General features: G+C 38.1%; 1 protein-coding gene across 1 annotated transcript in view; it reads right to left on the reverse strand.

Annotated features, from left to right (window-relative positions):
• The window catches only part of Aff4 (AF4/FMR2 family, member 4), a 57,465-nt gene extending 55,993 nt beyond the window's left edge, over positions 1–1,472 (reverse strand). Inside the window, exon 1 of the mRNA XM_013508370.1 lies at positions 1,346–1,472. Coding sequence (XP_013363824.1) covers positions 1,346–1,468 — 123 coding nt within the window. The 5' untranslated portion in view covers positions 1,469–1,472. The remainder of the gene's footprint in view (positions 1–1,345) is intronic.
• Positions 1,473–17,756: the final 16,284 nt, after the last annotated feature.

The following is a 17,756-nucleotide window of genomic DNA, read 5'->3' on the forward strand; positions in this document are numbered from 1 at the left end:
CACCAGTTAATAAACATCTCAAAAAATAATTAAGCATGGAAAACTCACTGATGAAATTTTAAATCCTAGCTATTAACTCTGACCAATTATCTCTTGATTACTTTTAAAGTTAATACTTTAAGTTTCAAAAATTATTTTTATAAATAAGATCCAAAACATCTGTAAGCATTAGGACTCTTCTATAGCCATTTGTATGGAAATTTACTAATTAAAAAAAATAAAAACTGAACTATCATTACTTTGAGATTAGCAAATACCAATATTGATTTTAAATCGTTCAAAAATTCTGCCCAAGAGAGCTATTACAGACGATATCACTATCAGAAAACAAATCCAATTCATTACAGTGTAATTACAAAATAAATGGTAGCAAAGTTCAAAGATTCTGGGGAAAACTTTTTTTCCCAGTTTCTTTTTAATCTCTAATTAAATCCTCAACCCTAAATTCTTAATCCCAGATCTTGCATTACATTCACATAGATTAGTATGATTGCCTTTAAACTGGAAAATTCTTAAAAGATCTACATAAATGGCTTTAATAGGGCACACCATAGCTGGGCATGGTGCTGTATGCCTGTAATCCCAGCACTAGGGAGGCTGAGGCAGGAGGATCACTGAAGTTTGAGGCCAGCCTGGCCTACACAGCAAACTCAAGACCAGCCTGAACTACACAGTGAGATCCTGTCTCACACATACACACAAAAGAAATCTCTTCCACACACACACATAAATGCATGAGAAGGGAAGGAAAATCAAGAGAATTTAGTCTATGATAACAGAAGTAGAAGCCAACTGATACTGAAGATACTTTACTCAAAGATAAAAAAAGTTAATGAAACCTACAGTAAACTATGCAAATGGCAAGAAATATGGAGAAGTATCTACAAAATCATCATTGCTGACTGATGTAACAGCCAAAGAACACCTAGGAAGTAACTAAAGGCTTTAAAGGTGAAATGTCTTTCGAGTGCACCACCAGCAGTACAGAAATGAATGTCTGAGCCAATTCAGATCTCAGTTTTAAGAGTATAGGACAGCAATGAGGGAGGGCTCAAGAAAGACTTCCAAAGTGTTTTTGACATTCTACTTCTTAAACCGAGTACTGACTTTCTGAGGTTGTTCCTGTAGTTAAACATTACTCTTCAAGCAATAACAACTTACTTTGTGTAGTTTTATATGTGCCCATTTCCCAAAAAAAACTTGCCAAAAAAAGTACATTCTTTTTAGAGGAAAAGAAAAAATTGTGTTCATGATCATTTTCTTAAGATAGAAAATGAAAATCAAAACACATATTAAAAGCAAAAATATCACATTAATGGAAAAAACTCAAAGAAGGACAACTTACAACTTTGTATGGCTCAGCAAAGAGAGGAGAGCTAGGTGGGAAGGCGTCTTCACCCTGCTGAATTTCCTGATTCCGCCTTTCCCTTTCTTTCATACGCAGCACATTCCGGTCTTCAAGATTCATGTTGCTATGAAGAGAAATAGAATCTTTGTATCACACAAAAAAAGGAAAAGTTAAATCATCTCTATTAATTTTGTCAGTTTAATACTTGAGTCAGATTGCCTTCCAAGTAATAATAGGTGTTAGTGCTTAAGTTGGCTTTTGGTAATGGTTTTTAAATTAAGTAATACCAATAGAGTCTTCTACAACTACACAGAAAAAAAAAAAACTAGTCCAGAATACTAGAACCCACTCCCCAACTGAAACATTTAATCTTATCTAGTTTTTTTTTTTTTTTTGGGTTTTTCTCCGGTACCGGGAACCAAACTCACGACCTTGCGCTTGCCAGGCAGGCGCTTTGCCGCTGAGCTCAATCCCCAGCCCCTTTATCTAGTTTTTTTTTTTAAAAAAATTTTTGTAGTGTATGGTAGACAAGTACTCTACCACTGAGCTATACCCCTAGTCCAACCTTATCAGCTGTGTGTATATGTGTGGTGTTACTGGGAACTGAAATTGGGGAAGCCTTACCAGTGAGCTACATCCCAAGCCCCACTCTTTATTATTTTAAGGTAGGGTCTCCCTAAATTGCCTGTGATCCACCTCTGCCTCCTGAGTAGCTGGGATTATAGGAATGAGTTCATCAATTTTTAAAGTCTTCTGCTAACTAAAAGTTAGCTAAAATTTTACCTTCAGAGGCAAAGTAGTACTTAAAGAACCCCAGTATCAGCTGAGTATGGTGGCACATGTCTGTAATCCCAGCATTTGGGAGGCTGAGGCAGGAGGATCGTTGTGAGACCAGCCTAGACTACAAAGTGAGCTCAAGGCCAGCCTGAATTGCACAGCAAGACCCTGTCTCAGAAAGACAAAAGAAAAAGAAAAAAAAAAAAAAAAAAGAACCCCATAAACTCTTCCTGCTTCCACTACAAAAATCTACTTATTCTTTGCCCCATGAGACACACAAAACTATTCCCACTTGCTCACCCTCCTCCTTGGTCCAGTTCTTTTTCTTTAATTTAGATCACCCTTATCTCGATTTCTTTTTGTCCCAAATGTAACTTCCTTGATGTCCACCCTTATGACAGTTTGACCTCAGCTTTGGTGATGCTTTAAGTTTCCTTAAAAATTTGTATTTTTCTCTAAATATATTAATATTTCAATCAATAATAATCAATAACTCAGTAAATGTGAGGTATTCAGTGACAGAAACTAGTATTAACTTGTATTAACAATTTAGCTAAAATGGCCAGGGATATCGCTCAGCAGCACAAGTGCCTGCCTGGCAAGCGCAAGGTCCTGAGTTCGATTCCCGATACCAAAAACAAAACCATTTAGCTAAGAATTGTACTGAAAAACTTTTGAGGTGAGGGAAAAATCCAAGTGTAATTTCCACAATCATGAAAATATGAGTGTCATTTCTATAATCATTGTGTTTTCACTAGCAAAAAATCAAGGGAAACAGCAGCTTTTTTACTTATAGCAGCAAAGATTTTGGTTAAACAAACAATGATGAAAAAGTTGTCAAGGGGCTGGGGATTTAGCTCAGCGGTACAGCACCTGCCTTGCAAGCGCAACGTCGTGAGGTCGATTCCCGGTACCGGGGGGGTGGGGGGGAGTTGTCAAATCCTGGGGATTATTATCATCTGCAACATTTTCCCATACAGGCAGATTAAATCATCTGTTTGGACTGTGTTTAAAAAAAAAAGAAGTCCTACTGCAGACCAAAAGGAAAAATCAAATTATACTTAGGTATCATTTCTAGCCTACAATCGTAAACCAAATCAAAAAATTAAAGTCAATCATGCTGGGTCTGGTGGCACACACATATAATCCCACCACTCAGTAAACTGAGGCAAGAGGATCACTTCAAGTTCGAGGCCAGCCTGGACTACATAGTGAGTTCAAGGCCAGCCTGAGCTACATAGTGAGACCCTGTCTCAAAGACAAACAAAAAGACCAGCCAAATTAAGAGGAAGACACTGTCTCAAAAGGCAGAGAGGGAAGGGAAGGAGAAGCAGAAGCAAAAGCAGATGGGGAGGGGAAGGGAAGAAAAAGAAAGAGGGAGACTCACTCTGTAATTCGAACTGGCCTTGAACACACTAGGTAGTGCAGGCTAGCCTCAAACTCACAGCAATCCTCCTGCTTCCGCCTCCCAAGTGTTGGGATAACAGGTGTGTACTACAAGATAACCACAATTATAAAAGTAGAATGGGCAGCAAAATCAACATACTTCTGAGGACCCTATCAGCAATTCAAACAGTGAAAGCAAATACCCAAAATAAAAAAATTCCTGATTTGCATAATTTAGTATCATGCAATTAAACCAATTTAATGATAAGGGGAGGAGAATGTTTTAAGTGTTTCTGATACATAGTTAAGTGTTTTCTTATTTGCATGATATTCTAATAAACTTATATAAGAATATAACCTATTTCAGGTATACAAGGTGATTTCTTTGGTTTTCTTAGCAGTCAGCACCCTAAAATCAAAACCACAAAAAATACCTAAATCTGCTGGGCATGGTGTATGCACACCTGTAATCCCAGGACTCAGGAGGCTGAGGCAGGATTGCTGTGAGTTCAAGGCCAGCCTGGGCTACACAACTGAGTTTGAGGCCAGACTGCAATACACAGTGAGACCCTATCTCAAAAAAAAAAAAAAACAAGGGGGCTGGGGATTTAGCTCAGCGGCACAGTGCCTGCCTGGCAAGCGCGAGGTCATGAGTTAGATTCCCAGTACCAGAAAAAAACCAAAAAAACAAAACAAAAAAAAGGGCCAAGGACACAGCTCAGCAGCACAGGGCCTGCCTGGCAAATGCCAGGTCATGAGTTCAATTCCCGGTACCAAAAAAAAAAAAGAGTAACAGAAAGTATCTAAATCTGTCTCTCATAAATATTGTAAAACATCTATACTGAAGTACTTTCTTTTTTCAGACAGGTTCTTACCACGCAGCCCAGGCTGGCCTTGAACTCAGTGAATGATCTTCTTGCCTCAGTCTCCCATAGGCTGGGATTACAGGTATGCGTCACCATGCCCAACCTATACTTAAATATTCAGAGACTAAAACCGAAGAATATCATACAGCACATTTAGGCTGATTAATAAATTTTTTGTTACTTTTTGTTATTTCAATTAAGCCTGCTGAACTATGGTCCTGCCAATCTATTATAAAGTTATGAATAGTCTAAGGGTCGTGCTAACTACCAGTTTCCTTAAATTGCCTAAATTTAAATCCTGAAAGCTCAGGCTGGGAATACAGCAGAGTGGCAGAATGAAGTGCTTAAAGCCCTGGGTTCAGTTCCCACCCCCCACACACACACACACACACGAACAATACAGTATATGATTTAATGTTATGCATTCAGCAGTGTTAAATAATTATTCAAGAAGTATTTGTATGAGCCAGGCATTGTGCCTGTGGTCCCAGCTACTTTGGGACTAAGGCAGGAGGACTGCTTCTTGAATCTACAAGTTGACTGCCAGCCAAGGATTGACCAAGAAAAAAATGGAAGGACAGAAGGCAAAAAGAGAGGGAAGGAAAGAAAAGGAAGGAGAGGAAGATAGGAAAGGAAATGAGGAATTAATTATGTATTTGTTGGAAAAACAGATTATAATAAAATTCCTTCTATGATTTAATGCTGAAGATATTTTGTTTCTTTTTGTGAGTAATGAAAACTATCCGACTGAAATTTCCTTTTAATAAGGCTGGCAGAAAGCTCAAACATAATTAACTGCTTCTAAAAATATCCCACTTGTAGCTAGCTCTTATACTCTATTTTTGTGATCTGACTTACTTTTGTATCAAACTTAACAGACTTTTTTCTTCCTATGTCTCTGATCATCAATCTATTTCTGCCTAAAATAGTTTTCCTCCAAACCAGTAATATGCATTCCACTAAAATTTTCCTCCAAATCAGTAATATGCACTCCACTAAAATTAACATTAAATTTAAATGAGTCAATCCAAAGTATATCTTTGCTGTCCAAGCAAAACTGTTTTGCAGCATATCCCTCCAGACATCTACAATTATTACCACAACAGGATTCAGTTAAAATTAGTTAACTGCTACATTACAAGAAAATATGTGGGATGACCAAATTAAATATTTTTAAAAGAAAATTAGCAAGATGAAAGGAGAGCTATCTAAAACTTTACTTAATGTGAATTGTTTTAAGGACCCATGAAGTACTTATGTTAAACTAACACTGTACATTATAAACCATTCCCAGTGGACAAAAAAAAAAAAAAAAAAAAAAAAACCAGAAATCTTCAACTTTGTAGATTTGGTGCTGGTGGTAACGCAGTAGCAAATACACTGCTACCAATAGAGGAAATGAGAAGTGAAGTGAATGAGAGACCAACGATCTTACTACAAAAGAAGAAAAATACAAACATCACATAAAATGAGAAAAACTAAGAAGGAGCTTATGTTATGTGTGTATACAATTTTAGCTCTATCTACTCAGACTGTCTAGGTGGCAAACCCCTGGCACAAGTGCCACAGCAGGCCATCACCATCCCTGGTATGGAAGCAGGGGCACTCAGCAGGAAGGAGGAACTCCAGCATGGGCAGTCTGCTCGCTAATGTCCTATGAAGGGTGAGTGGGGACCTGGAGAAACAGCTGATTCCAGACTGCAGCAGGGAAGGAAGGTACAAAGTGAACCTGAATCATTTTGTGACGGCTGAGAATGCTCAAAGCACGAGGAAAATATCAATCAAAATGGCACAGTAAGCCTTAACGAGGCTCGCTCTCCTCACGTTTTAAAACATTCTGAGCACAAAATGAACAATGACAAGAATGGAAGATTAAAAAAAAAGAATCCCTGAGAACATAACAATAAAGAGAAATTAAGCAAGAAAGAAAGGGCCTTATTTTTATCAGTGTGACAACTAACAAATGTAGAAGAAACAAAAAAATTAGGAAGTCACCTATAAGCAATCACTGTAGCAGTCACTGAGGCAAGAGTTATGAATGAATGCTGACATTGGGTGAAAAATTTAGGAAAAATATGATATTCAGTACTACCCCTCAGGCCAAGAAAAAAATCTTTAAGATCAGTAGAAACAAGCAGGCCATGGTGGTGCACACCTGAAAACCCAGCACTCAGGAGGCTGAGGCAGGAGGATCATTTTTAAGTTTGAGGCCAGCCTGAACTAAACAGCTGAGTTCAAGGCCAGGCTGAACCACCTAGTAAGAACTTGTCTCAAAACAAAACCAAAACCAAAAAAAAAACAACAAACACCTCAAAAGTAAAAATAGGTAAATGTAGTGCTTAATACCCTTAGTCAAGTGATCAAACATTAATATGGAGAAACTGACAACACCATATGTCTAAGGTGATGAACTGAAGATTCACCACACCACAGTCTATGAATAAACAAACCTAAATTAAGAAGTTTCCGGTAAAACCAGCCTGCACTCTTCTAAAATGTCTTTAAAAAAAAAAAAGGTAAATATTACTAGATTTAATAAAAGGAAAGAGGGCAGGGGGGTTACTTCTATGTTCAAGGAGACACAATACCTAAATGTAATGTCTGACCCTTCATTCCCCACACCCTTGACTGGGAGTGGGGATGCTTGTAAAGGACATTATTGGAAAACATTGGGGAAATCTGAATATGGACAGTATTTCAGATGAGCATATTAATATTGTTTCTCAACTGCATTAACTATATTCAGTTATATGAACACATCTTTGATCCTCAGGACATATATGCTGAACAAACAGCTGAAGTTTCATCTGTCTACAACTCTCAAATGGTTCCACATGCACCCAAACATGTATCTACTACATATAAATGTATGTAGGCACATGTGTATGTACTCATGCATACATAGATGGAGGACAGCAAGGGACAGGAAGAAGTAGAAGAGGAGGAGCAGAACAGCAGCAAACATTGTACAGTAAAAAATGTTAACTGGTACATCTGGGTAAAAGGTAGATGGATGTTCATTATAATTTTATATGTCTAACAGTTTTCAAAATAAAATTGGGGCAAAAGGGGTGATAAATATGTATTAGAGCACTGGGGATTCTGTATAACATAGTTTAGCCTTGGGGTTTACTATCAAACTGTACCTTCTAGGGCCAGGGATATAGCTCAGAGGCACAAGTGCCTGCCTGGCAAGTGCAAGGTCCTGAGTTCTATTCCTGGTACAGAAACAAAAAACAAAAAAAAAACTGTACCTTCTGGAAGGCCTAAAGTATTTCCCCTCATGATTAACAAGTGCCCCTTCAAATTCACAATGATTGCTTCATTTTCCTCAACTCCTGAAAGTTATACTGCCATATCCATGTTTGGCTACGAGAGGGCACCATCAACATCAACAATCATCAGTTGCCCTAAGGGAAATAGGCATCCCTAATTTATCTAAAGTAAAATTCAATAGTCATTTTTACTTATGAAATTGTACTTATGAATTTAGTAAGCAACAATCATCTATTAAAATCCTGAAACAGGGGCTGGGGATTTAGCTCAGCGGCAAAAGCGTCTGCCTGGCAAGCGCAAGGTCGTGAGTTCAGTTCCCGGTACCGGAGAAAAACCAAAAAAAAAAAAAAAAAAAAAAAAAAAAAAAAAACCATAAAATCCTGAAACATCATCAAACAATGAAAAGCACTGGGGACACAACCATAAAGAATCTGTCCACTATATAGTAAATTTTTTTGGTTTTTTTTCCGGTACCAGGCATCGAACTCACGACCTCGCGCTTGCCAGGCAGGCACTGTGCCGCTGAGCTAAATCCCCAGCCCACAGTAGGTAGTAAATTTACTATGAAGTCACCACCACTGTCAAAACAGCATGATAGCACACGGATATTAACCAATTAGTAGAACAGGGCCCACATATAAACCCAAATCAAACCAATGAGAAAAGAATGTTTTATTTCATAACAATAATTAACAGTACTTTTCTAAGGTGCCAAAGATAAAATAGTGAAGCGAAATTTCAAACTCCAACAGAAAAAAAAAGACAATTCCTTCTAGACAAATCCCAAACTCACTACTGGGTCTATACCCCACAGAATTAAAAGGACTGCTAAGCTACAAGGATATTTACTGCAACAAGATTTTACTAGTAGATACTAAATGCCCAAGAATAGAGAAATGATTAAACCATGGTTCACCTATATGAAGAACTATTACTCAGCTTTTAAATTATTCTTATTAGTACATGTTTGCAATAAATAATACATTCCTTGTGTTGAGCTGGCATGTGTACATAGCACCATCTTAATTCCTTTTTCCCTCCCCTCGCTACTATCTCCACCCCTTGTACCCCTTCCCATTTGGAAAAGATCTCAAGCTTATGTGTCTGATTTCTTTCACTTAACATAATGGTCTAAGATGCATTCATTTTCCTACAAATGACTCATGTTTATCTTTTTTATGGTAGAGTAGTACTCAATTGTCTATAAAAAACATTTTCTTTATCTGTTCATCTGTTGACATATAGACTGCTTCCAAGATTCAACTGTTGTGCTGCTATATACATGGCTATGAAACAAATGAGGTAGATCTTTACCAATTATCTTCAAGAAACTACCATAAATTACCTTCATGTGAGACAAAGCAGACGCAATACCATATCTATCTTTCTCATATGACAGATCCATCTTTAAGGGGGAAAAAATATCCAGGCCGGTTGTGGTTGTGCGTGCCTATTATCCCAGCACTTGGAAGGCTGAGGCAGGAGGATCACATGAGTTAAAGGCCAGCACAGTGACTCCGAGGCCAACCTGAACTACAGTACATAGCAAGACCCTGTCTCAAACAAACAAAAAAATCCCAAACCAGAATACACCTCTCTACCCATATGTAGCTGTATATGATTGCAAGAGATGGAATAAAGAAATGGAAAGGGCCAGGAGATAGCTCAGTAGCACAGTGCCTCTCCCGCAAGGGTGAGGTCCTGAGTTTTTTTGTAGCAATTATTGCTACAAAAAAAAAAGGAAAAACCATAATTAATTGACTTTATTTAACCAATCTCTTATTTCTGTTCAAATGTTTGATTCTTTTTTCCTTTTGGCTAATGCTAGAATTAAAAATCTTCATTTTTCTTTATCTTGGCTAATGCTATAATTAAGACCACGTTAAACAAAACCTTGAATATAGTCACAGATTCTAAAAAAAATTATGCAAAACAGTGAGAGAAAAGAAAGCTCATTACTTTTTCAAAACATTACCAAAATTACATGTTGCCCTAGTTCTCTGGCAAACTCAGAATTGCAGAGTATGGAGAATATAGGTAAGAATTAGATACAACTGCTTGTAATCCCAGCACTAAGGAGGCTGAGACAGAAGAAACAACATTAGCTTGAGGCCAGCCTGGGCTATAGAGCAAGACCCTGTCTCAAAAAAAATTTGATACAACTTAACTAGTATCAGAGTATGTTACATTTAGAATGCTCACAAGCTTAACCTAAGAAAGCTGAAATTTTTCTTGGTCCTCAGTGAATGTTTTGGCTATTCATTCTTTCGTTTGTTTGACACAACATCTGTGTAGCTTGGTCTGGCCTAGAACTCACTGTACAGCACAAACCGGCCTGAAACACCTAGTGATCATCCTGACTCGGCAGCCTGAGAGCTGGGGTTACAGGCATGTGCCATCACACCTGGCTACTGTTTTGGCTATGCTTATAAACATGAATAAGGAATACTTTCCACGTATTCCTCTCTCCTTCCATCTATGTAATTTTCATAAGATTTATACTTTGATAGTTTTGTTTCTCCTATTATAAAGTAATACTTGCTTTGTGTTCAAAACAAACAATATAAAACAGGCACTGTGGCATGCACCTGTAAGCCCAGCTACCTTGGGAAACTGAGATAGGAGGCTCACTTGAGCCTAGGAATTTTTGAGGCCAGCCTGGACAACATAATGAGACTATCTCAAAAGGGTGGATGGGGAGCCAAAAGTTACTGATTTCATCAGGTTGAGAAATTAGCTCAGGGGTAGAACATTGTCTAGCATGCACAAAGCCCTGTTGCCTTAACCTAAGAAAGCTGCACAAAAATAATAAATTTAAAAATAACTGTGTACCCCCAAAGTAAACAAATAGTATTCTGAAGAGATAATCATATACATGTATTTGTTTATGTTTTGAAAAAGGATCTCACTGTAACTCAGGTTGGTACTGAACTCAGTATGTAGCCGCGGTTGGCCTCAAACTCACGGCAATCTTCCTACCTCACCCTCCCCAGTGCTGGGTTTACAGGTGTGTGCCACTACACCTGGCTGAAATGCTTTTTAAACAGACTGTATCAACTGACAGCCTTACCAGACACTGCACTTTAACCATATCATTTTCAATTATAGGTATAATAAGTCTTTAAATTGTGCCACGAGCCTATGAGGTATCATTTTTTATTTCATTTATTCAGCAAATGTATGAGGCCTGGCATAGTGGTGCATGCCTGTAATCTCAACACTAGGGAGGCTAAGGTAGGAAGACTGCCAGGAGCTCAAGGCCAGCCTGGGCTACAAAGGGAGTTCAAAGCCAGCCTGAACTACACAGTGAAACCCTGTCTCTAAATACATACATACATACATACATACATATATAAATGAGCTTGCCTATAGTTGCCAGGTACTGTGCCAGGAGCTATAGATAAAACAGTGACACAAAGGTGGTTCTTGACCTTACCAGCAGTTATAGTCAACTGCATTACACTGAATTTCTCATAATTAATTAGGTTTATCTTTTTCATGTGCTATTTAGTCATTTATGTTTCTTCTTTTATGAAGAAATTTTATGAAGTCTTCTCAAGCATGGTATTTTGTCCATTTTCTAAGAGCAACAGTCTTTTAATTGTGTAATAACTATGCTTTTCCAACCTGTCATCTATCTCAACATAGGAATGTAAGATTGAGATTAGATATTAAAGTATGCATCCTAATTTTACTGACTTTCCAGTTCCCTGCCTCCTCCTCCTGGCCTGCTCCCAAACTCTACCCTCAGGCCATGTCTAAATTCTCTCCAACTGCTGCACATTAAGATACATACTTCTCAGGACTTGTCAAAAACTGCCAATAGTTTCTGTAAGTCTCTATTTGTTTCTCACTGCCTTCTTCTTTCATCTTGATCTATATCTGTTCACCTTCTCTGGAGTTTTTCATTTTTTATTTTGGTGAGGCAAACAGTAAGTAAATAATTTTAAATTTCTACGCTAAAGGCATTGTGCTATCTGTATCTTTACTTCTGTTATCTATTACAGGTTGAGCATCCCTTATCTGAAATGCTGGGACCAGAAATGATTTTAAGCATTTTGATTTTAAGCATTCCTAATCAAATGCATATTAGAGAGACATGATCTACATCTACAGAATCCTATTATGGATAATAAGGGATTTGGATATTAAAGCAAGAAAAGAGCCCTAGGCGTGGTGGCGCAGGCCTATAGTCCCCAGCACTTGGGAGGCTGAGGCAGGAGGATCGTTCTGAGTTCAAGACCAGCCTGGGCTACAAAGTGAGCTCAAGGCCAGCCTGAACTGCACAGTGAGACCCTGTCTCAAAAAGATTAAAAAAAAAAAAAGAAAGAAAAAGAAGAAGGCGCTAGCTTTGGTAGGTAACTTCCACCACCCAGAATGGTTATAGTGGACCCTTATCTTCAGGGAATATGCCCCAAGACCCCAAACAGATGCTTCAAACTACATACAGATAGTCCCACATTTTATATATACACTGTTTTTCCTATACAAATATTATCTATGACACAGCATGACGGCAATATTCCCAGCACTCAGGAAACTGAAGCAGGAAGCTAGCATGGTCAGGCCATCCTGGAGGACATAGGAAGACTATGTCTCAAAAAAGAGAAACAGATTGACAATAACTAATAATAAAATATAACAATGATAATCATAAACTGTAATAAGGCTTATGAAAATGGCTTGGAATCACTCATTTCAGGGTATTCAATGCTGAAGTCTTCATAGGGGTTCAATAGAACATCTTTTCTGTTCATGTCCTCCACCAACAAACTGAATGACTTTTCCATCTTAACTAAGCCCTCTTTACACACTGTTACAATAACTCTACCAGAAGATGCAACAGCAAAACTAACAAGTTTTTTCCTTCACAATTTCACACATTTGCTTTTACCACAGATCTTCACAACTTCAGCACACAATTTCTTTTCTTTCCTTATTTGGCTCTTAACTTTCACTTTTTCCCTTCAAGAAAGTATGGCTTCTCTTTGGTATATCTGATTTGCTACCTTTACTACTCTTATAATAGGACCATTATTACATAAAACAAGGGTTGCTTGAACATAAGCACTGTAATACAATAGTCAATCTAATAACTGAGACAGCTACCAAGTGACTTACAAGAGAGTAGCATATACAGCATGGGTATGATAGACATAGGGATGATTCATGTCGCAGGTGGGAAGAGTAGGAAGGATACCATGAGACTTCGTCAAGATACTCAGAACAGGGGCTAGAGGTTTACCTCAGTGGCACAGTGCCTTGCCTGGCAAGCACGAGGTTGTGAGTTCGATTCCCGGTACCGGGAAAAAAAAAAAAAAAAAAAGATACTCAGAACAACGTGCTATTTAAAATCTACTGATTTTTTACTTATGAGATTTTCTACTTAATATTTTCAGACCATCGTTAACCGTAGGCAACACAGAAGGAACAATGAGTGCTAGCAGCTCCATCCAAGTTTAACTTAGAGAAGAACTACACAAATTAAGAAAAGTTTACTTCTCAGCCATTTATATTTCTCTCAAGATTCTTTACCTCTTGGCGGGGAGGGGTGGAAATTAGTTAAGAAGGCCATAATCCTAGCACTCAGGAAGCTGAGGGAGGAGGACTGCCATGAATTTGAGACCAGCCTCAACTACATAAGAAGACTTGTTAACAGGCCACTCCACGCCTGCCCCAGCCTCATGTGGTCATAGGTAAAGCTTCTAGAGAGAAGGCTGGATCTAGAGTGTGTGATGCTGGAATTGATGGAATTTATTTATGGTGCAATGCTAGGCTCAAGGGCACTGCGGTTAAGGATGTGAGAGCTACCCGCCCTAAGTGGCCTAGGTAAAAACAAAAGCAGAAAGATGCTATTAAGGTCCCTTACTTGTTTTGCTACCTTCTGGCTGCCATGAGCTGTTGCCCCTCTGGCATGTTGCCACCCTGCCTTGGAGCCAGGGAATTATGGACTGAAACCTCTATGAACTGTGAGCTAAATAAACCTTTCCCCCTTTAACTTTGGGCATAGGGTATTTTGTCTCAATAATGAGAAAAGTAACTAAGACATTCTGTCTCCAAAAAAAAAAGAACAACAGCAATCTCAGCTGTGTGTGGCAGTGCATCCCTATAATCCTAGCACTCCGACGGCTGAGGTAGGAACATCATCATGAGTTTCAGGCTGGCCTGTGCTACACGGTGAGATCTTGTCTCAAAAACAAACAAACAAACCAAATAATAACAAAACCCAACAACCTCAAGAGTACTGGGAATAACCCCATGTACAATTCCTACTTGTTTAATGAATATTGGAGGAAAAAGAGAATCTCTTATTTCTCCATAATCAGTATCTAAGAAGGTAAGGTATTAATTTTCAAGATGACTCCTTTTCTCCCAATGTACAATTCCTTAAATCATAGGTGATTTATGTGACCATGTGCTGATATAGATTATTTACATGTGGAACAGTCTCCTTTCCAACAAAAATTTTCTAAAATGCCTAATAACAAAGAAAACCCCCACAGGCAATTATCTCTTGATTACCTTCTTTAACACTTTAAAGTGCTGTTAAGATTCAAATTTGAACTGAGCTATAAACAGCTGGAACACTGTTATTTAGTAGACAATTAAGGATACCTGGTAACATAACATACTACATATATGACTATTAAGGATATGTGCCTAAATAACATACTGCATATATAACTAACACAATTAACTTCTATAAATCCCAGTTTTATCTTTTAGTCCATACTTAATCTGATATTAAGGACTGGTGACTAGCTTAAAGAAATACTTGAATATACCTGAATACATTACACAAGATTTCAGAATAAAATCTTTCTTTTTTGGGGGGTACTGGGAATTGAACTCAGGACCTTGGGCTTGCTAGGCAGGCACTGTGCCACTGAGCTATATCCGTGGCCCCCAGGATACTATCTAGAACAGTGGTAGCAAACTTATGGCAATAATGCTGCAGCAGTCTGTTTGTACCACTGAAAGCTCTAAAAGGTTCACCATCACTGATCTAGAACAAAGGGTTACTGCAAATGGGCATGACGAATCTTTTTAAGGGTGATGAAAATGTTCTAACATTAAACCGTAGCATCCAGGCACATGTCTGGAATCCCAGCACTCTGAGAACTGCAGCAAGATCTCAAGTTCAAGACTAGCCTGGGATACACAAAAATTTAAGCAAGACCCTGTCTCAAAAAATAAAAAAGAGTGGAAATGTAGCTCAATAAAAAGGACTTCTGTTCAATCCCCAGTACAGGATGGAGGAAAAAAAACCCTGATGTTATTTAAGAGACAAAGCCCATGAACAAATATTACAGTCTCCCAGGATCTGATATGTTGAACTATAAGAATACTATCATAAAACAATTATACTTAACAATTACTTATACAACAGCAAAACACACATTCTTCTAAGAATACGATGATAGCCAGGCGTGGTGGTACATGCATGAAATCCCAGTACTGGGAGCTAAAGCAGGAGGATCACTATGAGTTCAAGGCCAACCTGGGCTACACAGTGAGTACAAGGCCAGCCTGCACTACAAACTGAGACCCTGTCTCAAAAAAAACACTACGAAGAAACCTCCAAGACTAGATGATTTCATAGTGAATTCCAACAAATGTTTAAAAAACTCCATAATGCTTATTAATCCTTCACAAGTTTTTCTAAAAAGAAAGAAAAACCTGCTAGTTAATTCTAAAGGCCAGTGCTACCCTCATATCAAAAGTAGAAAACCATTACAAAGACACATAAATAGCACATGAAAAGATACTCAATATAGTCATTAGGAAATGCAAATCAAAACTACAGTGAAATATCTTTTCAGACACATTAGGATGTTTATTTAAAAACAAAACAGGAAAATAGTAAGAGGTGGTAGAATTGGAACTCTTGTGTAGTGCTGGTGGAAACAGTTTGGCAGTCTCTCAGAAACTATAACATAGAACAATTACCACGTAAAAGAGCTATTTTACTCCTAAATATATATCCCCAAATTGTAAATAGGGACCCAGACAGATCCTTGTACACAAATGTCCATATTAGCCAAAAAATGGAAACAACCCAAATATCCATCAACAGATGAATGAACAAAATACTATTCAGTCACAAAAAATAAACGAAATTCTGCTACAGCATGGATGAACCTTGTATACAACAAATTATGTGAAATAACCCAGACACTACAGGGCACATACTGCATGATTACACTTAATGTAAGTCACTTAGAAGAGGAACATTCAAAGAAACAGAACAGATTTACAGGCAATGGGAAAATACTATTCCTATTTAATATGGTGAAAAAGTTGTAGAAGTGGACAGTGGTAATTGTTATACAATTAATTTAATGTAATTAATTTAAATGTAAAATGACTAAAATGGTAAATTTTATGCTATGTATATTTACATTAAAAATGTAATAAGAATATAGTAAAAATAAAAATTTAAATGTACAATCCCAGTCAACCATAAATGCCTTTTCTTTTTAAGTAAACACTGGCATTAGTTTGATAACTTTTTAAATTTAAGGTTTTTTGGGTACTGGGAATCGAGCTCAGGACCTTACACTTACCAGGCTGGCACTGCACCACTGCACTATATCCCCAGCCCTTAAATTTAAGTTTAAAAAAATTTTTAAAGCACTTAGAGTAAAATGTGTTACTTTAAAATTTGTCCCTTTCAAGGGGAACTCTGAATCTGCTGCAATGTGGTTTTTTTTTTTTCTCCTCTAACTGGTATCTTGAAACAATTTTCCTGAGAAATGGGGTCATTTAACTATCAGATTATTGAATGATTTATTTTTTTTACAGCATTATAATGTCTTTATTTGTAGTTGAAAATCTGGTAACATGTCTGCAAAATACTAGTGATTTCAACTCCAAAAGTCAAAATAAGAAAAGCTGTCAATTATTTTCAACTTGGTACATTACAGCTACTATTCAACTATAACTTCACCACAATGCACAAAAGCACAAAGCTTCATGAGTACAGAAACTAATCTTTGACTCATGTGACAGCGTTTCTCTACCCATGAGAGAGTCTAAAGAGATCACTTCTTACAAAGGTACAAAGGTTGCACACCTGGACAAACTAACAAAACACCAAATCCCGAGACAATATTTTGTACAGAAAGGCCCTTCTAAAGTTAAGTCATGAGACTTACATAGTCTCCTCTCCCTCTCCCAGGCTTGGGGATCCAACACAGGGCCTCATCTGTGTTAAGCACTTTACCACTGAGTATCACCACCAGCCTTTTAAAATAATGCACTCAGCATGGTGGATTACATGGTGGATTACAGGCCTGTAATTCCAGCACTCAGGAGGCTGAGGCAGGAGGACCACTGAATTTGAGGCCAGCCTGGGCTACAGAGTGAACTCAAAACCAGCAGTAACGACAGTGAGACCTTATCTTGGGAAGGGGAGGGGAGAGAAGGGGATTTAAAATAATGTAGTGAAAAATCTGAAAACAAAGATAAATCCAGACCATTTTTGCTTTTTAATCTCTTAATCACAGCTTTATGTATTATCCAAATTTCTCATTGCCCTGTTTCATAAGTCACTCAAAGCTTCCAAAAAATTATACCATCTTTCTCTAGTGAATGCTCCTACACAAGTAGTAGTTCATGGAGTCCTACGACTTCCCCAATCCTAACTTCCATCCCAGAAATGACCTTGAAAGATCTTCACTACATCAAAGTTAGCTCAAGAACATTAAACCAGGTGTTGTGGCATATGTCTGCAATCCCAGTACTTTGGGAGCCCGAAGTAGGAGGATTCCAAATTTGAGCCGACCCAGGGCAATTTAGGGAGACCCTATTGCAAAACAACAATCACAAAAAGATAATGGGTGCGGCTGAGGATGTAACTTGGTGTGAAGGGCCTGGGTTTTATCTCATTTATCCCTCCCACTCCTCAAAGAAAAATAGTATGTATTAAAAATCAGAGTGACAGCCGGGCGTGGTGGCGCATGCCTGTAACCCCAGCACTCGAGAGGCTGAGGCAGGAGGATCGTTGTGAGTGCGAGTATAGCCTGGGCTACAAAGTGAGCTCAAGGCAGCCTGAACTGCATAGCGAGCCTCTGTCTCAAAAAGACCAAAAAAAAAAAAAA

Source organism: Chinchilla lanigera, unplaced genomic scaffold (genome assembly GCF_000276665.1).
Source record: "Chinchilla lanigera isolate Chin_1 unplaced genomic scaffold, ChiLan1.0 scaffold00007, whole genome shotgun sequence".
Taxonomy (NCBI): Eukaryota; Metazoa; Chordata; class Mammalia; order Rodentia; family Chinchillidae; genus Chinchilla; species Chinchilla lanigera.